The 21,944-nt window shown below is 44.1% G+C and overlaps 3 protein-coding genes across 5 annotated transcripts; 1 reads left to right on the plus strand and 2 right to left on the minus strand.

Annotated features, from left to right (window-relative positions):
* Positions 1 to 1,162: 1,162 nt before the first annotated feature.
* On the minus strand, positions 1,163 to 2,255 carry LOC6598739 (carbonic anhydrase 6). The gene is made up of 4 exons (XM_026984286.1): positions 2,156 to 2,255; positions 1,944 to 2,099; positions 1,417 to 1,883; positions 1,163 to 1,357 (listed from the first exon to the last, which is right to left on the minus strand). Exons 1-4 carry the CDS (start codon positions 2,253 to 2,255, stop codon positions 1,163 to 1,165), a joined length of 918 nt encoding a protein of 305 aa, XP_026840087.1.
* Positions 2,256 to 4,863: 2,608 nt separating this feature from the next.
* Positions 4,864 to 11,345, minus strand: LOC6598740 (carbonic anhydrase). The gene is made up of 4 exons (XM_026995286.1): positions 11,092 to 11,345; positions 6,580 to 6,651; positions 5,870 to 6,028; positions 4,864 to 5,810 (listed from the first exon to the last, which is right to left on the minus strand). The coding sequence occupies exons 1-4, from the start codon at positions 11,117 to 11,119 to the stop codon at positions 5,152 to 5,154; spliced, it is 918 nt and encodes a 305-aa protein (XP_026851087.1). The 5' UTR covers positions 11,120 to 11,345; the 3' UTR covers positions 4,864 to 5,151.
* Positions 11,346 to 15,873: 4,528 nt separating this feature from the next.
* On the plus strand, positions 15,874 to 21,395 carry LOC6598741 (synaptic functional regulator FMR1). Of its 3 annotated transcripts, none has more exons than XM_026990429.1 (10): positions 15,874 to 16,188; positions 17,011 to 17,060; positions 18,365 to 18,688; positions 18,756 to 18,921; positions 19,001 to 19,068; positions 19,145 to 19,454; positions 19,548 to 19,679; positions 19,747 to 20,236; positions 20,337 to 20,411; positions 20,479 to 21,395. In XM_026990429.1, the coding sequence occupies exons 1-10, from the start codon at positions 16,138 to 16,140 to the stop codon at positions 20,919 to 20,921; spliced, it is 2,109 nt and encodes a 702-aa protein (XP_026846230.1). In that variant the 5' UTR covers positions 15,874 to 16,137; the 3' UTR covers positions 20,922 to 21,395. The 3 variants fall into 3 exon arrangements, with proteins under 3 accessions (XP_026846230.1, XP_026846235.1, XP_026846240.1); XM_026990434.1 differs by having other exon boundaries at positions 20,340 to 20,411; XM_026990439.1 differs by having other exon boundaries at positions 19,145 to 19,445.
* The last annotated feature ends 549 nt before the right edge of the window (positions 21,396 to 21,944 follow it).

Genomic DNA, 21,944 nt, shown 5'->3' on the forward strand with positions numbered 1-21,944 from the left:
CCCACATTTCTGATAGGGGTTGACCGTTGACTGACTCAAAAACGTAGACCAAAACTGGTTTCTCACTTTCTCACGCCAATTTCGTGGGCCATGACGAAAAGCAGCAAAAGGTAGAGAAATGGAAATTTGTTTTTGGCCTGAATAATTTGAAAGTGTGAGGATGAGGGGCATTAAAGATGCAAAGATCTGTCAAAGAAGTATACGATAAATTTCCGCTGGTAATGCGAAACCAGGAATTACTTTGTCATTAATTAATCGACCCAACGCATTTAGACGAAATTTACTTTTTAAAATACACATAAAATAATATTAAGTCAAACGAAATAGAGTGTCTGACCAAAAGAGTTGACCCCTGCCCTGATTAATGAGTGTCAAGCGTTGCCGCAGATCGCATATTTTATGCAAATCGAATAGGTTGCTAAAATGCCCATCTAGTAGAGATATGTATATAAGTAAAAAGACTCGGTGCACAGATTAGCCAAAAGCATAAAAGTGAATGTTGACGGGAGGCAAATTATGATTTGCGTAACAAAACTATTTTAATAATTTATTAATTCACACCATGAGAGATTTTGACATTGGCGGCCTTTGTCCGCTTCTATGCATGGCATTAGCAACCGAATCCGACTCTGACCACAAATCCGCATCCATGTCCATCAGTGGCACATTTGATTGGGCGCTAAACGCCCCTTCGAGGCCTATCAGTCCCACAATAACAAATGCATTTTTGATTATTGCCCTAAAAATGGCTGAAAATTAATTATGGGCCACCTTGCACTCACAACTATTTTTGCATATGGATATGTATGTACAAACAACACAGCATCGATTGTTTTTATAGGCATGTGGAACGAATTCGGGGCTTTGTCTTTGCCGGGCTTAAGCTGACAGTTTTAACATGGGCTCAAGCGTAAATTTAGACAAATGAGTGGGGATCGATATTGGAAGATGTTTGGAAGGAGGGGTTTCGAGTGAACATGTGTACCTTTGATTAATGCTTCAAACGAATCCAAGCCTCGTCTTTGGGCTAACAGAAAGAGAGTTTGAAAGCCAAAGTGCAGATATTACATGCCTATTTAATCCATTGGGTACTTAAGTCATTGAATGTTGGACCCTTTATTAAAAATAGAGTGAAACTAAATACACTCTAAAGCGTTTTTTTTCAAGAATACAAAATAGTGACGCCATACAAAAATGTATAAATAAACCGGGCTCTAGTCCAGAACACACGTATATTGTCGGCGTGGCTTTCTTTAAAGTAGAAAACCCGTCGCGAATTGGAGTTCTGCAGCTGTCGATAGCTCATGTGGGCCCGTGCCAAACTAGAGCCTTCTCCCACATTGCACAGGGTGTCCATCTGTGGAATGCATCGGAGTTACACATGTCCCTGTGGATGATAGAAGGGATAATACCAACCTGATCCCGTGATAAGCTCTGCACACTGGCCTTGACGATCCACTCGACATTCTCGATGCATCCGGGCACTGTCGAGGATCCGTGATACTGATAGTACGCTCCTATTTCACCGTATAGCTCCCTCATGAGGAATATCGAGTTCATTTCATTGACCCTCCATGTGGCCTCATCCACGATAGGCTGACCGCGCAGCGTATCCACAATGGCGGCAATGGCCCGGCTGGGCACATTGGAGACCGCAAAGACGATGCTTACAATAACCAGCCCCTTCGTCTGGTTCAGGGCCTCTTTCAGACTGGCCGCCGACTCGTTGCGGAATACGATCTGAACCTCCATGTCATGGCGCTCACGCTCCAGTAAATGCTCGGCCCCACAATGGAAGTGGATCTGCTCGGCCACATAGCTCAGATCCCTGAACTCCTTGCGGCCACTCAGCCGAATCCTGTGCGTGAAGTTGTGCATAATAACTAGGAAGAAGGTTTCTCTGCCGATTATAAGGATGAATTATTCCCAGTGGTCAGACTCACCCACATATCCGTTGTAGAGCAGGGCCAGATGCGGCTGCTCCATTGATTCGTTGACAATATGGAGCTCTGTTGTTAGGGGTATGGTATATGCCTCGTTCAGCTCGATCGGACTCTGCTTGTTGCCAGTTCTACAAACATCCAGCCAATCATGTTGAGCTACAACTTAGACTATTGAATAATTGAATACCAAACGAAGTCTGTTCGCAGCTTACAAAATTTCCCTTTAATAGAGTGTTCTAAATCCAGCCAATTCTCTTGCGCTGCCACAAATGCCAGTTGAACTGCCAGCATCACAATCACCACGAACGTCATTTTATTCATTTTTTGGCTTTTACATTTTGACAGTACTTTCAAGACTTGATGTGATGTCATCTTTTGATTTTTAAGACAAAAAGATCAACCGAAATATCAGGTAATATAAACATCCCGCACCAGGGGCCTTAATTAGTAACACTCATGATTGCGATCTTACACTTTGTACGAGACAAAAATTAGGTTGTAGGCCCGAATGACTAGATCCCATTCGCATACTTAGAATTTGCAATATACACCCAAAATCTTTGGATTGAATATGCAGTTCCTATCTCTTATTGATGTGCTCTATTACTACTAATGCTCGTCTTCTTTTAACCTCATTTTTGCGGTGCTTTTAGCTTAGATAAGGGAACATAGTCGCGATCTATGTAGAAAACAGATGTATATGCATTCATGTTTATTCATTATTACATGTGCAGAACACAAATTATTGGATTATAGAATTAAAAAAAGAATTGCATTACCTTTCGGAAGATTTTTTATTCGGGTCAATACAATGGCTGTAGCTGAAGTTGCATTGAGCCAAAGTTGAAGTTTTCTAGACATTTTTTTCGAAATTTGTTTGGCATGCTTCTATTTTTAGACTTAAGCGGCATTAGTACTCAACAATGCCATTCGTGGCTGATTAAAATTATAGAAAACTTTCCAATTAGCTCTACGCCAAATTTGCAAAATTAATTCTGTCCGAAGCCCCAAAGTATGCCTCAAATAAAGAAACAATTTTGGGGCTGGGAAATGTATTTTTACATTTATTTGTCAAGGTCGCGTCATCTCTCGGTAAACAAATGTACTACGAGTGTTGTTTAGGGGGGGGGTTTGATGTATGTGGGGGGTACGTCCGGCAACCTATTTGATGCTGCCCCATGTCGGATGCTGAAAGAAACACAAATGATGTATGGCACATCGCCCTGAAGAATATTAGCTGCACTGCTGTCCTTTCTTCCTTGATGCCAAACAGGCCTTTTAAATGAAAGTACTATACTACTATACTATAACAGTATAACATCTGGGTGCTATGAAAGTACATTTGATATGATACATTATAAAGGTTGCTGCGAAACGCTGGCTTCTTCATCAAAGGGAGATGAACTGGATGTTAGTAGAGTTTCGCAAAATCCAGCTATAAAATAGATTTAACCAGTTCCCACAAGGAAGTGTTTTCGGTTCATAATATTTAAGTTCAACAGACTGTCCTTAAGCTCCTGTCAATCTGTAAGCCCAATGAGAACTTAGTCAAGCTCAAAAATTAAATATTGTTTATTTTCAATTACTAATACAGCGTTGCGTTAATCGGAAAGCAAAACGTATGGTTCCACAAAGTATGCAACAGAAATGGATTATCTTATTAGTAAACATTTTTTGCTAAGATTAAACAAACAAAAACCATCTTTTAAGAAGGACTAGATCTAATAACAAAGGCTAGACCACTCTATAGAAAATCTAGCACGAAACAAACACCCGTATTACCCGTGATAATGCTATCAATCTATTGAGTTTACGAATGAAATTGCTCCAAGGAAAACAATATGGTTATATCCCAATCTGATCTATGCCACCGATTAGTTAGAAGTGCTTGTTTTAAAGAATATAAAATTGAAAACCTAATCTGATCATTGCCACCGATTAGTTAAGAGTACTTGAGTAAGTATTTAGATTACAATTTACTGAAATTAATTGGTTCCATTATACTGCATTATTACAAGGAGTCGCGGTTTAATCTTTTGCCTTGGACTATGCGATATTACGGAGGTAATATATTGAGATTGAGCTATCCAATTCTGCTAATTAATGAACGTTCCATTAGATATCCTGTTATCCTCTGCATTTATTGCTTTGCTTTGAATTTTTTTCAGTAATTTTCTGATTGTACAAAGTCCATTTATACCAAAGGCAATCTATAGAATAGGCAATCCTCTTCAAGTATTTAATTACATGTGTTACACTCTGAAAATAATCTTCCACCCCGATTACTTTACAACTCCCTTTACCTAGCTTTTCGAATGGAACCCATATATGGATAGATAAGATTGCTTTTCAGAGCTTGTGCATGCAGTTTATAGTGATTACTTGCCCATCAATAACTCAATAGCCCATCGGACACACAGGCCCCAATCACATTAAGTGCGTCCAAGTGTCATTTCGCAATGAACAACGATGATAAAGTGCGGTCAGCCATAAGCCCAAATCAAATGCCTCAACCGACGACATAGGTCATAAAGTTGATATAAAAACTTGATGCTTTTGTTGTTGTGTGATTTAGCATCATTGCAATACCAATAAGTGTTATCAGGGAACGCAATTGGTCAGTTGACGAAACACTTATCAGTGATTTCTGAATTATATTTGGCCATAACACTTTTTATACCCACCTCTGACCAGTGTGAGTCCCGGAATCAAACTGACCAATGGCCGTAAAATTACGATTACTGGCCCAACTACACCTGGGGTCTTGTGATAAAATAATATATTCAGAAGAACGCAATGGCTCACCGTCTATTTTCGGATACCTGACCATAAAGGTTTACTGGTCATCGACTTGAACTTTCAGCGGACTAGGCGGCCACTTTCAAAGTGGTCGACTTTCAGAGAATACAAATCGAAGGAATGTGTGTAAAATGTTTTTGGTTTTATTGCGACTGTTATATATTTTCGTGAACTTTGCACGCGATGAATCTAACATAAGCTGACTAGCTGACATGTTCTGCATTATAATTATAGCTAATGAGTATTTTAACTCTGCGTCTCTGCGTCTCCCTGTCATGGATATCTTCTCAAAAATTCGTTGTAGCTACACTGAGAACTTCAGTGCATTCTTTGGTACGAGTATGTCTATGGCTGCTCCTCATCTGCATCTTCTACTCTCCTTTCTGCTCGGCTAAGCTCCGACCCGCATCTACAGGACGAACTTCTGGGCCGCCAGTCCGAGTATCAGGATCAGGCCGAGAGAGGCCGTGCGACCAGCTGCGGCGCCTGAACGATTATCATCAAGCTCGACCAGGACCACGGCTCGGTTGTTAATGCTCTGAAGGTTCCTGAAGTTGTTGTGCAACTGCTTGCCATTTGAGTACTCGATTTCTTTGAACTGCTCGACCTGCTCCAGGGTCACGGGAAGCGTCTCGGTGAACACAATCCAGATCACGGCCTCGGCACAGGATGGCGTAGTTAAAGAACCAGCATAGGTGTAATAGTTCCCCGTTGACTGTGGCATCAGATCGTCCACCGCCAAGGAGCTGGACACCGTAACGGGCTTGTTGATGCGACTGTATTCCTTCACGTCCTCCAGGTTCTTGATGATGGAGGCGATGGCATCATTGGGTGTATTCGAAACATGAAAGAGCACGCCGAGGACCACAATGCCGTCCTTAAAGTTGGTCGCAATCGTCATGTTGGGATAGAGCTTGTTGCGGTGCACAATATGCACTTCCAGGGGGTATCGCACGCTATTGATGGTATGCTCCGACCACCAGTGCAAGTGGATCTGCTCCAGCTCGTACTCGTGCGCCAAGCCGCCACCCTCCATCACCAGCACATCATCAAAATCATCGATTTGTACTATAAAAGAACTCAGTTTTGTTAGCGCATAATTTCAGTGCTTGGATCACTCCACTCACTTGAATGGCCATTGTTGACCATTTCCAGATTCTTCTGGACGTAGCGGTACTTCTGGAACTTCAACGCATCGAACTTGCCCCGGAGCGACCACTTGGCCGCCAGATTGATGGGGCTCTGTCTCTTGCCACTATCGCACAGACCGCCCCAATCGGGAAACGCTGTATGGATGAGAGAGACAGACAGGAATTAGCAATACATCAATGTCCAAATTTCAATGAAACTTGTTGCAAATCAATTTCCATTATTCAACTTTCCGACAGTTTTCATTAGAAATTAAATGCTCATAAATCAAAATTCCTACAATTGAATATAACTCTATCCCGAAATTCGGTAGAATTTCCGCAGAATTTTGAAAGTCAGACCGGTCCAAATTGATCATCATTCACGATATACGCGTACTCTGTCCAATTTGCATACCCAGCAATTTGGCGCAATTTAACTAAGCTCCGACTCAAGCCCGGAGCGTGCACGTTAAGTGACCCGACCCGGACACACACAAATGGCCACCGTAAGCGAATATGCGAATAAATATACATAGACCTCCTCTATGTGTCTATGCAAAGCACTTGACAATGGAAATGGGCCGAGTAACCTACTCCCGCGTACAATAGCAAAAAGCGAGGGCCAGTGCCTCCGCCTCTTCCACTCTGGCGTTGATTAAGTAATTTTAGCAAATAAACTTGAATGGCTGCAGATTGGCATTACTTACGCGCATCCTTATTGTTGTCCAAGTCCGGATAGCCCCACTCGTTGGCCCAGCTGAGTCCCAGAGAGCAGCACACTGCAATGCGAGATAGAGGTTGTTACACACATATAAATATCAAGTATACGCACTGTGCAAATGGGAACGTTTTAATGGCAACCGTTTACAAAACGTGTAAACTTCAACTTGACCGACAATGTCGCTCGGAATGCTCAGGGCCGAACACACTAAAACCTGCAGCTGGGTCTGATGTATGGGCCCATAAAATTCGGGTAAAAAGCAAAGAGAGGAACCGGGCGACTGTGGGACGGTCAGAGGGTGAATCTATATAATGTTTTTGGCAGCGTCAGCAGACGACAGCACCTTGCACTTGAATGGTGCTAAAAATACACGTGAAATTTATGATTTCCACCACATATTGTACATATATTTTGTATATATAAACGCGATTATTTTATTTCAATCAGCTGCTGCCGATGGCATTAATGTTTCATTAACCTGTACAAAAATTGGACCAAAATCATTTCTTTGTCCACTGCGGCTTTCTCTTTCTTTTGTTGGCTAAAAGCATTTTGACATTTGCACATCAAAATATCAACTAAATTTTATGCGTGCGGCCTGGGCCAATTTTTACGATCCATTTGTGTATTTAAAAAGCACTGACCCATCAGCATAACTCTGGACCACTGTGATCTGCGATCAACTATATGTGTTTATTGAGACATAACCAGCATTAATGGGTTAATAAAAAGCCCGCAAGCAACTCGGTTAATTTATCGCCATTTTCTGTGTCTAATCTTTGGGAAATTTATGCTCTCTGCGAGACAATTTTGCGAGTTTTCCCTGCAGGCGACAAGCGACAACGGCAGCTGTGAAAGTTGAGTACTATATACAATACATATTCCGCCAGGCAGTATAAATATATTAATATACTTTCTGCCGGCGGAACGTGTTCATCGGCTGATGTGTGCATAGTATACGAGTGGTTTCTTGGGTCGCCGTCGCCCTGTGACGCAATGGTTCAGAGGGAAAGATTTCCAAGTTATGCCATTTGTTTGCGATTAGACAGAACCTAATATTTCATTTTTTTTCGATTCTGTACGGCCTCTGATCCGCGGGACTTTAATGAGTTTTTAATATTTTTTTTTGTGAGCACATGGTAAACAGGCAGAGTGTACTTAGAGATTTGAGTGGCACACTACTTGAATTTGTACTGAATGATGGATAATAAAGCAATAAATTTCATTTCGAATTTTAATGAAGAAATGATCACAAGACCGAATAGGTGTATCACGCGTTTATATAATATTTTCTGATTCATTTCCCGAGAGATCAAACGGCAAAAGGGAAATGTTGAAAGAATCACTGGATCTTGATCGCTTCCGAAGTGTTTTCCGTGTGGAAATATGCCAAGCAAAAGTCGAGCAACAATTTAAAGGGCAATTAGATTTTTTGCACATGCAAAGCTCGGACAATTACATTTGAGTGGATAAAACTTTGATAGTTGATAATGGGAATAGTGTTTCTGTAATTTGAGACCCCGGGGTGTAAAAGTTAACAAAACTGTAATTGCATACGGGCAATGCAAATGACGGATAATCATGTGAAAATCAGCACAAAACAAACAACGGCCACTGGAAAAGGGAAATGCCTAGCCACCCCCCGAACACCCCCGATCAGCCGATAGCGTCAAATGAAAATATCTCACTCGAAACTGACTGGAATAGAATCGGAATTCTGCATCATGTTGCACTGTCTCTGGCTGGCTGCTGTTCGTCATCCGCTGGTCGTCGAGTGGCTGTGGCATTACCCTGACTTGTCTCGGCTGTTTATAACCGCATTTCGGCCATGTCAGCTAAAATACTCGTATAATTGGAACGATTTCGCATAGCTCAGCAGAGGCGATAAAGACTCTGTCTCCGACGATACTTCTGCTCGTGTGTGTTTCTGTCAAATCACTGCCGTATCGAGAGCACTCAGTGATTTTCCAGACCGAATTTTATATAGGTTTTACTGAGCCCTATAATCAAAGATATATTCCCCACCGATAAAAAATTTCGGGAGTGCGCAGGGTTTTATATTCTATTGTCATTTTATCGTTCAGGGGGCGTGTGAAGACTGTGATAAGCTCTGATATACCGCTGGTCATGTGAATGAAGATAATTGGAATAGATTGGGGCTCTCTTTCAGCTAATATATATAATAAATAAATTAATATAATGTCGGTATTCCTTTTGAAACCGACCAAAGAAATTTGCACGCTAATTTTTGGCCTTTTATTTGAAGAAGAACTTCCCCATGTAATACAGAAAATAATCTAATCTGTTGCCTTGCCGGGCACACAATTCACAGAGAATGCCTAATCAGAGGGCCAAACTTTGGTTTTTATGAATTGCCTTAACAGTGTGACGTTTGTCTGGATTGCTAACCATAAACTTTTGCTTTGATTGCTTTAGGGCTGGGTGCATGGATGATCGATTGTGAGAGTGGGCTAAAAAATTTCCATCCATTAGGCAGTTTAACGGACTTTGGGCCCTGAAGAGTGCGAGTGCATGGGGAAGACTGTGAAAGGAAGTTGATTAAAGTGTTGAAAACAAACAGCGGAGATAGTGAGTGAGCCGGCCCAGGCCAAAGATCTTTGTAAACAAAAGTTCAGTCGCATCAGTAGGAAGCGGCTGCTATCACGAATGCCTTTCGCTGATATTCTCGCTCTGTAAATTGCAGTTTCACTTTCGATCGGCCAGACAAAGCCAGAAGGCCCCAGCAGAACGCTTCATTGGTTGCCAATGGAAATGAATGGAGCCCCGTCTGGGAGGGAGGAAGTGTACACCAGATTCGGACCCACGTCATTCACAAAGAGGGGTAGCCCTAATCAGAGCTAACAGCCACTGTGCCAGAAGCCAGCAGCCAAAATCAATCGCATGAAGTAGCAAATATATTTATACACATTTAATCACACGCCGACATATGACTGTCATATATCTTTGGCAGAAATCGCAGCTAATCAGAGGCTAACTGCTACACACATGGAGTACATATGTACATACATGGAGGCGATAGGGAGTGCGCGGCAGTGGCGCCTTGTTATTGGGCTTTAGTGGATCGATTAGGCTTAATCGAATCGCGCAGAGATCCATAAACCGAATGTTGTTAATTGCCAGTTAATCGTTTAATATTCATTGCCCTCAGACGCGGACCCCTGGCCACATTCTTCTCTCTCTCTCTCTTCAGATTCGCTAATCAAGGTGGTAAATCTACAGTTAGCATCTTATCGATCGATGATTTCTTGAAACTACTCGTGTACTTTATAGACCAGCTTTTGATTATCTTGATTGGGTCAGCAGTTTTTCCTCGCAGCTATAAATTTACGAAATTTTTAACATTCGGTGACCCCATCGCACGGGATGACCGCTTGATGCGTCTGGTGTCTGTGTCTGTGTCTCTGCCGCTATCTGGTGTTAAGCGAATTAAATGGGTTTTTTTCCAAAGGCCCCCGCCAATGGCAAACAAGCCGGCAATAGATTGCCTCTTATTCCGATATCTGCTCGGGCGCGTGATCCGTGTCCAAAGTACTACTCTTCTGAAGTGCTTTGGAGTGCTTCGACTAGAATGTTTTGGATGGCAAGGGCTTAGTTTTTTGATAGGCTCGGCATTGGAGAAGGCAACATGAATCACATGGAAAAATCCCCGAATTTTATCGACTTACATGAAGAGCATAACACATACATGTTGCAATGATTTTGAGTAAATATTGAAACTGAATTCGAGCAAATAAAGACATGGAAGGCGGAGAAGAAAAAGTCTTTCGCGCTACTTAGCTGAATGTATGGTAAATGGTAATATTTACAGATTGGAGCCCTTCTCCCAAGTATTCCATTTTACAGCATTATCGGTTGATTTGCCATTTACGATCCCAAAGTGGTAATCATAAACACCTTGCTGGCTTGGTCCCTGACCTATTGGCTGATGATTCACCTATGTGGCATTATGGGGCTGATTTCGGGTGTCATGATTCATAAGTTTATTGTAACTAAGGAGTTCCCCAATCCAACACGACACTTCGAACGATACCAAATACAAATAAGAACCCTGATCTACGCCACCGCGGCAGATCTGTCTATGTACTTTCAGTACTGGCAATCAGCGCTAGTCCCAGTCCATTTGTAATTTACGATCACAAAGTACTACAAGTATCTGGCATCTTATCAACTCAAATGATCAAAATAATTACAGAAAAAACGGCAAGAAAAGCAGCTACAATTTGAGTGCGGGCGAATGTGTCGGAACTTTTAGTGTCGGATCAAAGACGTGACATTTTCGATATCCATAGGTTAAAGAATGCCATCAATGCATATAGCCGATTGGAACTCCGATTTGAGTCGGGTTTGAGGTAGTCGTAGGTTTAATCACTGCCGTGAGAAGTCGGAGGCCATTCAATTCCCTTTGAATGTCTCACAGGTGTTTAACACGTAGTATATCCACACAAGAAACTAAAATAGATATTTAATTGAAATTTACCTAGTATTGAGATGGTAACGAAATGCATTTTCCCGGCTTGAATTTTTGTAAACTATTTTGCAGTAATATCACTTTAAATGCTCTTTCAATGACACTATTTTCAGTTTTAGTTTCACTTGGAATATTTTTTGTTGTTTATTTTTTGCTTGTTTAGAGACTGCCAGGCAGGACACTGAACCTTTGCGGTCTCGAAGAGAACTCCATCAAAGTGAGGCACGGCACGCGTCTTTTATAACTGCGAACCTCGGGGTGGGCCAAGAACAGAACCCGCAGCGGTCAGGCACAGAATGATTACTGACAAGCGATGCGAGCATCGGGCACTGCACACACACACTGGCATACACCCACTCTCCCACACTCGCACTCACACACACACTCGCACCCATACCCATGCGACATAGTCATGTGCACTCACACACCCAGAAGCGAGCGAATTGAATTGAGTTATGGCAACGATACTCGCATGGCACTCAGGTTGGTGTGCTCTTTATTTAGTTTTTGTTTTTTTTTCGGGTTTTCGGTTTTCCGTTTTCCGCTCTCGCCCGAAAAAAGTTGACAATAAAATGGAGCAGATTTTAACGAACCCAAACGCACACCCAAGCAGCAGCTGCAGCAACAACTTACACACACACAACCGCGAAACAGCGATAGTAGCTTAGGCGAGGGAAGAAAATTGCAATCCCCGAACCAGCGTCGCGGTTTAGAAGCTGATTAATTGATAAGCAGGTAGAACATGCTGGGTCTGGGCGGGATTCCGACTATAAGATACCCGTTACTCCGATTTATAATGGATGCAGTAGGTAGAATTGTTTCCAATTTGGAGGTTTACTGGATCTAAGATCATTGATCGGCGCATTCGGAAGTGCTCGTGGGTACTAAATAAATGATATTGATGCCAGCAAATCAATACGAAACAATTTTGTATCATTAAATGCATAGGAGGCTTTTCTTTTATGGCAAATTTTTACAGCTAACGCGTGATTTGACAACTGTAAACGGTCGTAGAACATAAATGAGAGTGCGAGAGAAGAAACGGCACAGGTCGCACGCTCTCTCCCACCCACACCCAGACACACACACACCTGCAGATGAAAAGCAGAGAAAGATAAATAGAGAAGCGCAGCGCAGTACAGGATATAACGTTTACGTTTATCACACAAATATCAAGATCAAGCAAATCATTTTGACACATTTCTGAACAGAAATGTTAATTGAATTTGAATTAGAATTAATATTAATTAAGTGTGTGGTGCTGAGCAGACCAATTGTTGCACCCATATGCATTTTGAGAGAGCACAGCACAGCACAGCAGAGCAGAACAGAACACACAGAACAGAGAGACAAATGCTAATTGAACAGACAAATTCTTGTTGAAAGCAATTGCAGTGCCGTGCGCGAGAAAGGGAAAGGAGAAAAAGCCACAGCTGCTGTCGTCGCTGTCTTTTGTTGACCATTTCGACGTCGAGTCGACGTCATTAAAGTGCAGTTAATGTGCCAAAAGGCAGAACAAAAGTCAATGTCAAACGGCAGCAGCTGCCGAAGGAGAAGGACAGAAAGAGAGAGCAGGATTAGTGGGTGTGTGTGTGCGTGTGTGTGAGTGTTTCTTTGGGTGAGTGAGAGGGCAAAATCTGAATGCATTTCCGCAACAAATCGCCTCTTGACAGTAATTACTGCCAGCGCGAATGGCAATTTATGACTATCAGAATCACAGATCTTGATACCCTGTAGCTGTAGGGCGGGTCACTTCTAAGCATAGGTGGAGAGGCTTTCAAGGGCGGGATAACGGGTCATATGCTATGATACGACCATGGAGTGATCCGGATTCTGGTGGGCAGCACAAATCTCTGTGAATGTTTCATGCACATAGTTTAAGATATTCATATATGGACATATATGTACATACATTGATTATTAAACTGCAAATCCCTATCGCTGGACAAAGTATTTCGCCGCCTGAAAGCAGGTGCGATGGTGTCGAGAATGCTGCCTCATCTGCGTTGCAAACTCTGTTTTCCAATCAAACTTTGGGTCCATTATTGGGTCTGACGGGAAAAATTTCTTACCTCTCGATCTGGTGACATCGCTTTTCCCTAAATCAGAATGGCATTCCTCAAAAGGTTATATGTATATCTTTTGTCTTTAGTTTAAATGTTACCTCTATAATTAGATTTTAACAATTTTTAAACAGAATTTGAGGACAGGTTTTGAGTGCGTTTCTATATTTTTTCAGAACTAATAATTAAAAAATGTATTATTGTTGGTACATAAAGATTTTTGAATCTTATTGTTTTATTTATATTTTGTTACATTAATGTATTCACTGAAGAACATTTTGAAGAATACGAAAAAAATATTCGATTCTAATATTTTTTCCATAATTTTACGTAGTTGTATGCCGAGGTCATAGTTAGTTGTGATCAAGAGCTCAGACGACTACCTCAATTAGCACACGAACATCAGGGTATGACGGATATGATATGATATAGTGATACCCAAGTCAGGTCCAAACCAAAACACAATAGAAGGCTGCCAGATAACTAGATAGATGCCATATTGCCTCGCGATGATCAATCTATTAGCTGATTAGCCTCAGATTTAAAACTGAGATTCTTTTTCTCTTCTCTGCTTTGCATTCCAAGTGGATTTACTTTGATCCTCTTAAGGACAGTGTGTTTGAGTTCCATGAGTACAGGGTGTTCCAGTAGCTGTCATCTGCAGATATATGTTTGAAGGTCCATAGTCCTAAAAGATTTAATCGTTCCAATTTAGTGTATGACCATGAAATTGTTGCAATTTGTTGATATATTGTATGTATAGTCGCTAAACAAATAGCGAGATTGCATGTTTTCGAACGCAGGTCTTTCGTTTTGTGTGTTTCTTCCGACCCGATCCCAAATATTCAGTGTCCCCACCCAGATATAATGGGGTTATAAATAGACATCAATGCACTGCACCTTTTACTACCGTACTTTTATCAGGCATTCACCATCAGCGCAGCGCGGTGTTTGAATGCATTTTATGAATAGCGCAAAAAAAAATCAACAAAAACACTCGCGCACAAGTTTTACAAGCGCGTCGACTAACGGCCCGGCAACGTCACGCGATTGGATTGGGGGTTGGGGTGGGCGGGGAGGGCGCTCATGAATGAACCCCCCATGTGACAAATTGTGGAAATGTTTGACCTCAATAGTCGTTACAATTACATTAAGCGGCAAAGGGCCAACAAGAATGTGTGTAAGAGGTCCGGGTCCGGGTTTCGTTGAACAAGTGTCAATCGGTGGGCGCCAGATGGGAATTTTGCAAATTAAAATCGAATTGAAATCAATTGAAGTGCGGAGAGCGGAGAACATGTGATTTTTATGGGATCGCCAACGAGCGAACAATTCAATTAAGATGTTAAATTAGCGCCGCAAAGCGAGCATCTCCTGTTAAAATCAATCAGAGCAAGATCGCAGATCAATAATATACTCTATGGGAGCATAAAGTGTACACGAGCAATATCAGGTTTGATGTTCTTATGAAACTGATAAGAAATTTCTGCTAGAAAAAATTCTCCGATCCTACAATGTAGCTTAGGTAGCTAACGAATCTATCCTTATTTTTGTTGGGTCATTTGATTTTATTTCAAAATGTGGCGCCTACTAGCTACGGATGACAAATTTAAACTATTTAATGTATCGATATTTTAGTGCGATACATTTTATCGAACGTTTTGGGATTTTAGTTTGCTGTCATATGGAAAATATTCATTTTGTGTGGTATTTTTTCAAATTTCAGTTTCGGTCACATGCAAACGCTGCGAAAGAGGTGTGAAGCAAAAACGAAGAGAACGCAGCGCAGCCGAAAAAAAATTTGAAGCAGCACTGCACGCGTTATATTTCTATTTTCAAAAGTTTATAGCAACATTTAAAGTGATTTGCCAGTCGAAATTAAAGGATAAAAGTGCCGGGCAGCCGTAAGTTAACAAATCTTTACAGCATTTGACGTATTGCAGGCGCTTTGGCCGATTCGAAAATTTAGCAAGAACCGAAAAAGCGAAAAAATTTTGCACAGCGGCGACGACGGCGGCGGCAGAAGTAGAAGCAGCAGAGCGGCTGCGGCGAATACGAATGTTGTTGGCCAAAGGGAGCGGGAGTGTAGCTGAAAGATGAAAAACGGCTACGCAACGAAGTGATAATATAGTTAAATAGAATTTACACCACCATCCCAGGGTATCAGATGAAGTTTTGGAGTGGAATTATGTGTAAATTTGATATGTAAAATCGGCATGTGCCGTGTGCCGTGGAGGGGTGTGTGCGTGCTCGTGTGTGTGTGTGTGTGTGTGAAATTCTTATTGGAAAAGCGTGCTCATCAGTGTGAACGAACGTACGAGGCGAGCGAAACATTTCGGCGGTGGCGGCTGCGGCTGCTGCTCTGCCGCTGTGGTGGTGTGCGTGCGTGAGAGGGAGAGCGCGCCGCACACGCTTTTTTAAGGTGGTGTGGAAGACACACAAAAGAAAGACAAAGAGGAAGAGGAAGCACTCCGCCGCTGCGCTGCCGGCAAAAGCGTGCTGTGCTGCCGACGTCGCTGCATTTTGTTCAGCCAGGAATTTCTGGCGCTGGCCCCAAAATAACTTCAAAAACATTTTGATTGCCATTGGGCCGCTGCTCACTCTATCATGCGGCATCTGTCAATATGTACTATATACAACCCAAAAATATCTGTCAAATCTGTTTTTATTGTTGTGTGTTCCTGTGCTAATTGCATTTGATTTCCAGGAACCTCCGCAGAAGCAAGCGAAAAGACTGATTACAAAGTAGTGGAAGCATCCAGGACTAGGACCGGGAATTGTTATAAGGAGAGATACTCAAGAGAATCAACTCATCTGCAACGAAATCGAGAACTGCAACTGTCAAAGTCACAACAAAGAAGGAGCGGGAAACGGGAAGCACAGCAAACTGCATTCGGCTAGGACAAGCCGTGCGTGAGAGTGCTGGAGGAGGAGCAGTCGGGAAGGACATCAGGATAACAGGATAACCCAAGCCACCATCAGGAGCAGCCGCAGCATGGAAGATCTATTGGTGGAAGTCCGGCTCGAAAATGGCGCCTACTACAAGGTGAGCCACTGGCCAGAGGGGTGGGCGGTATAGTGTGTGTGTGTGAGCGCTTTGGAGAGAGATGTCGCCTGTTCCCCGTGTGGATACGGAGTTTTTGGGAGCCCTGCCCCATGGCGGCTGTGTGCCTCAGTTTCTAATTTTGTGAATTTTAGCTTTATTTCTATAAATAACTGCAACATTTGTTGAGTGGAGTCTCTCGACATCATCGCCGCCTCACCACGCACACTAGTGCACAGTGACGCAGGCGCCGCTGCTTGCAGCGCAGCGTGGGGGTGTTAGCGTTGGCGCTGGCAGCGCTGCTTACTGCGCTGCCCATTGACGCGATTCAAATCTGATGAATTTCACTTTCTAAACCACGAGATTTACGATTGATCCATCTCGAAATCTGCTGAAACACGACCGCATATATATTTTGCATACTTCTGCCTTTGGATCCGATGATTCGTAAACAAACAAATTCCCAACTTTTGGCGGTGCAATGATTCAGCAGCGTCGAGATAAGAAAAAAAGATCATCGTCATCACAGCTGCAGGGAAAATCATGGCGTTCTTGCAACAACAATCTATAGGTCGTAGGGCGCGTAATGTGGGATACCCGATCTTGCATTGTTAATGCCTTTTAGACCGCCAATCATAAAAATATCATTTATATATATAGCTAAATGAAAAATATCATAGGCATAGGCCACATTAATGACACACATTTTTCTCTCTGTTTTTACCAATGCTCTACCTCGTGCCGCGTGCCCTGCCCTGTGTCGTCTATGCAACAACCAACTAACAACAACTACAACAACAACACCTGCAAATGCAACAAAAACAGGGCCATGTGACAGCTGTCGCCGATGATGGCATCTTTGTGGATGTGGATGGGTAAGTAAAAAGTCGAAAACAACTCCAACCGCTAGCGCGAGTGCGAATGCTTGAGCGAAATTTGTAAGATGTATTTTCCAACTAATTTGCAACAATTAATACAATCAGAGCAACAACAGGGACCACAACAACCAACGACTGCGGCTGAGGGTCGTCTTTTTGGCATCGAAATTAGAAATTAGAGATGCCGGCCACGCATCATTTGCGAGTATGCTGCCCTGTCCTGCTCCTGCCACAGCGCACGCCCCTCCCGTCGTCTGGCAAATGTTTAATTTGACGCAATTTGTTAAACGCCGCTGCTGCACAAACTGCTGACTGACGACAGACAGACCGACTGACCAGGGCGATCCACGACTGTCCACCACTGTCCGCCCCACTCTGACAGCTTTTCAAAGGCAATAACTGTGTAGAGTGTGGCACAGAGAGAGAGCAAATGGCCAGGAGGCAAGCGGCGTAAGGCAGGGCCTGGCCAGGCCGGCCGTATCTGCCAGAACTGTCAAGTGCGAGCGACAAATGCCACTAAGCAGCGGCGCTGCTGCCGCCTCGGCCAGCGTCAAAGGCGAAGCTATTTTTAACCGCGGAAAGAAACCATTTATATATATTTATTTATTTCCAACCTGGTTATGAGGCTCCATTCGTGCAGTTTGTAACGCGAGGGATCTCCAAATGGAAGCCCAACGGAGATAGGCGATATAGAGGGACGGCAGAGCCTCTACTTGGGGCTAAAGGAATTCAAGATTAGATTGTAAACTTAAATTAATTTGTACTTCTTATAGAAAGTGTATACAAATATCGTTGTGCTGGGTATAGTTTTTGTAGCACTGCATTTCTTGTGACATTTTTGGAACGAAAGTTGTTCGATTTTTTGGGTTTAAATTCGTTGTTGTCTCGTCCATCTTCCATCGCGCATCTTCCCGCCTGAGATTCACTTCGAGCTGAGAGCAGCTGGATCTAAATTTAGGTGCACCCCACTATCCTGTGGCATTTCCGATCTGCGGCCTGTGTCTCGTGGCGGGAATCGGGACTGCCGGACTGCCACCCACCCCCACAATGGTTCTTGTTCTCACAGTTGTTGCTTCTTGCTCTCGCTTGGCCCTCTGCCAGTGCCAGAGCCAAGGCAGCTGCTGCTGCTGATGCCGCGTGCTGTCTTCGGTCTGGTCTGGTCTGGTCAGGTCTCTGCCGGCGTTGGCAAACACCTGTCTGCGGGATTCTTTTCATAAATTGGGAAATGCATTTTAATTTAATGAGGTTTTCTTTTGCTTGCTTCCTTCCGCTTACCCAACCAATAACCGATCCGATTGCAGCGTGACCGAAGTGAGGAAGTATCCGTTTGTGAGCGTCCGCCTGCCGCCAGAGGAGACCGTCGAGGTGGCGGCACCCACCTTTGAAGAGGGCATGGAGGTGGAGGTGTTTACGCGCACAAATGAGCGCGAGAACTGCGGCTGGTGGGTGGCCGTCATCAAAATGCTCAAAGCGGACATCTGTGCGGTGGCCTACATTGGTTTCGAGACGCCCTACACCGAGATCTGCGAACTGGGTCGACTGCGCGCCAAAAACTCAAATCCGCCAATCACAGCCAAGTCGTTCTACCAGTTCACGCTGCCCGTTCCCGAAGAGCTGCGCGAAGAGTGAGTAAACATCTCGGATAGCACCAAGAAAATGCAGAAATTACAGTCTGCCATTTGTACATTTCAGAGCCCAGAAGGATGGCATACACAAGGAGTTTCAGCGCACAATCGATGCCGGCGTCTGCAACTACAACCGCGACCTCACCGCCCTCATTGTCCTTTCGAAATGGGAGCACACTCAGAAGCGCGCCAGCATGCTCAAGGATATGCATTTTCGTAATCTCTCACAGAAGGTTCGCTCGCTCTTGCCCCCACCCCCACCGCAACCTTCCACTGAAATGTATCCATTCTCCACTCTGCGTTCTCGTTCAGGTTATGCTCTTGAAAAGGACTGAAGAAGCTGCCCGTCAGCTCGAAACGACTAAACTGATGAGCCGAGGGTAGGTCCTGCTGCTAGCAACCCACAACACATTTGAATCTGTTTTTCTAACTATCTGCCTTGTGTTAATGTTGCAGGAATTACGTTGAGGAATTCCGAGTGCGCGACGATCTCATGGGGCTGGCCATTGGCTCGCATGGCTCGAATATACAGGCGGCACGCACGCTGGTCGGCGTCACCAATATCGAGCTGGAGGAGAAGTCCTGCACATTCAAGATCAGTGGCGAGACCGAGGAGTCAGTGCAGCGCGCGCGCGCCATGCTCGAGTATGCCGAGGAGTTCTTTCAGGTGCCCAGGGAGCTGGTGGGCAAGGTAATCGGCAAGAATGGCCGCATCATACAGGAGATTGTGGACAAGAGCGGCGTGTTTCGAATCAAGGTGAGTGCTGTGAGTATTGTACGCTAGCAAAGAGCCCCAGACCTAATCTGTCCCACGCCTCCTTCGTCGATGATCCACACACACGCACACACACACTCACAGATCGCTGGCGATGACGAGCAGGATCAGAACATCCCACGTGCGCCGGCGCATGTACCCTTTGTGTTCATTGGCACCGTGGAGAGCATTGCGAATGCCAAAGTGCTGCTGGAGTATCATCTGTCGCATCTGAAGGTAAGCGTCTGAAATAGAAGCTTGTGTCAAGCAATTGTTGAGCACACATTGTTTTGGCCAACTGCAGGAAGTGGAACAGCTGCGCCAGGAGAAAATGGAGATCGATCAGCAGCTGCGAGCCATACAGGAATCCTCGATGGGCTCCACAACAAGCTTCCCCGTCTCAAGGCGCTCAGAGCGCGGCTACAGTAGCGACATTGAGTCGGTGCGCTCTATGCGCGGTGGTGGCGGCGGCCAGCGCGGTCGTGGTCGTGGACGCGGTGGCGGCGGACCTGGTGGCAACGGCGGCCTCAACCAGCGTTATCACAACAATCGACGCGACGAGGACGACTACAACTCCCGCGGTGACCATCAGCGCGACCAGCGAGGCTACAACAACGATCGTGGTGGCAGCGCCGGTGACGGCACTGGCAACTACCGTGGCGCCGGCAACAACCGTCGCGGTGGCATCAATCGCCGGCCGCCACGCAACGAGCAGCAGAACGGCAGAGACTATCAGCACCACAATCACACCGAGGAGGTGCGAGAGACGCGCGAAGTGAGCAGTGTGGAGAGGGGTAGGTTAAATGAAACACAATTAAACAATTGGTGGTTCAATTTGAATGTTTATTTCGTAATTACTCATAAATCACATCTTCTTCCCTTTGCTTCCCGCAGCAGACAGCAACTCGTCGTACGAGGGCAGCTCGAGAAGGCGCAGAAAGCAGAAGAGCAACAACGGGCCCAGCAACAGTGAGTAAAGCTTGATGTAATCCCTTCTCTGGTGTAATCCTGGAGCCTTATCCTTTCGATCTGACAGCAAACGGTGCGGTGGCCAACAACAGCATCAAACCACAACAGCAGCAGGCGCAACAGCTGCCACAGCAGACTGCGGCGCAGCCGGGCAAGACGTCGCTGAATGCCGCCGGGGAAAACAGCAAACAGAGCAGCATTGGTAATGCGAACACCGCCAGCGGTACGAGCAAGCCCAAGGATCCATCGCGTAATAGCGACAAACAGCAGGCGGGCGGACAGCCACAGCAGCAGCAGGCGCCGCAGCAACCACCGCAGCCACAGGCAGCGCAGCAATTGCAGCAGCAGCAGCAAATAGCTCCACTGCAGCAGCAGCCGAAAGCGCGCCGTAACAACAAAAACCGCAGCAGCAACAATCACACGGATCAGCAGGTCGGCTCGCAGCAGTACCAACAGCAGCAGCTGACGGAGAACATCAAGAAGGAAGGTCTGGTGAATGGCACGTCCTAGGCGGAGAAAGGGAAGATACCGAACCACACAAAAGGCCGCATCGCTCGAGTAAATTAACGTTCGACACTAGGCTGTATGCGTAGAGGGCAGAGGAATAAATATTAATGTTTATATCGTTAAAAGTCGCCGTTGCCCCCTCAATACCGAACAACTGCAACAACACCAATACCAACAACTGAAACTGAAACAACAACCACAACAACATCTACAGGCAACAACATCCGCAAATAACATGTTCGAGAAGAGAAACTAAATGAGTAACTAAAAAAGGAAATCATAAATTAAATATACATGAGATATGTAATAATTGTAACAGCATATACTAACACCCACACACACACACACGCCCGCAACCACACCCACAGCCACTCTCATTCACATATACATACACACAAACACACACACACACACACAGTTCGAATTATACACAAAAGAATTATTAAATAAAATTCATGGCTAGGCTTATAATTTAAATTGAGAGTTAACCTTGCTTCGATAACAATCAAAATGAATGAATGAATGAACAAAAATGAATTATATTTATGTACGAATATAAAACCAATTCAAAAGCAATTATTATCATGCGAAACGAATCGAGACAAAAGGAAATTTAAATATGTAACTAAAACTTAAACCCTGTTCCAGGCAATTATCGTAGTTTTTCGCAAAATGAATGTCGGCGGAGATGAGCCTCGCTTCCAAAGCGCCCCTCCCGTCAAACCCGAAGAGTTTCGATTATAAATATTGTAGTTAAAAAGGAGAACCATGTAATTGAAATATTTTGTGTGTGTTTTGGTTAAACAATTATTTTAAGTTTGTTAGTTTTTTGTGTGTAATTCGTGCGTGCAGACTCACTGAATCGCCCAGCAGTTTTTTCATTTTTTAAATATCATTATTTTTGTATTATTATTGTTTAGTTTACAAGTGTAAAAGCCACGACAAACAAAAGGGAATCGGAGGCGAGTGCGCAGCGTTTTATTGTTTCTTTTGTGCGTTACAACATGGAAAATCCTCTCTTATTTG

The sequence above is a fragment of the Drosophila persimilis genome, unplaced genomic scaffold (genome assembly GCF_003286085.1).
Source record: "Drosophila persimilis strain 14011-0111.01,24,50 unplaced genomic scaffold, DperRS2 tig00000000-arrow-pilon, whole genome shotgun sequence".
NCBI lineage: Eukaryota > Metazoa > Arthropoda > Insecta > Diptera > Drosophilidae > Drosophila > Drosophila persimilis.

What these genes read in the sequence shown, in the direction of transcription:
- LOC6598740 (XM_026995286.1), bottom strand. Translation starts at nt 11,119, where the DNA reads ATGCATTTCGTTACCATCTCAATACTAG. An exon ending in GGACAACAATAAGGATGCGC is followed by an intron (nt 6,029 to 6,579) that starts GTAAGTAATGCC and finishes TCATCCATACAG; the next exon opens with CGTTTCCCGATTGGGGCGGT. An exon ending in GGTCAACAATGGCCATTCAA is followed by an intron (nt 5,811 to 5,869) that starts GTGAGTGGAGTG and finishes GTTCTTTTATAG; the next exon opens with TACAAATCGATGATTTTGAT.
- LOC6598739 (XM_026984286.1), bottom strand. Translation starts at nt 2,255, where the DNA reads ATGACGTTCGTGGTGATTGTGATGCTGGCAGTTCAACTGGCATTTGTG. An exon ending in CTCTATTAAAGGGAAATTTT is followed by an intron (nt 2,100 to 2,155) that starts GTAAGCTGCGAA and finishes TCTAAGTTGTAG; the next exon opens with CTCAACATGATTGGCTGGAT. An exon ending in GCTCTACAACGGATATGTGG is followed by an intron (nt 1,884 to 1,943) that starts GTGAGTCTGACC and finishes CCTTCTTCCTAG; the next exon opens with TTATTATGCACAACTTCACG.
- LOC6598741 (XM_026990429.1), top strand. Translation starts at nt 16,138, where the DNA reads ATGGAAGATCTATTGGTGGAAGTCCGGCTCGAAAATGGCGCCTACTAC. An exon ending in CCCGAAGAGCTGCGCGAAGA is followed by an intron (nt 18,689 to 18,755) that starts GTGAGTAAACAT and finishes TGTACATTTCAG; the next exon opens with AGCCCAGAAGGATGGCATAC. An exon ending in CAACAACGGGCCCAGCAACA is followed by an intron (nt 20,412 to 20,478) that starts GTGAGTAAAGCT and finishes TCGATCTGACAG; the next exon opens with CAAACGGTGCGGTGGCCAAC.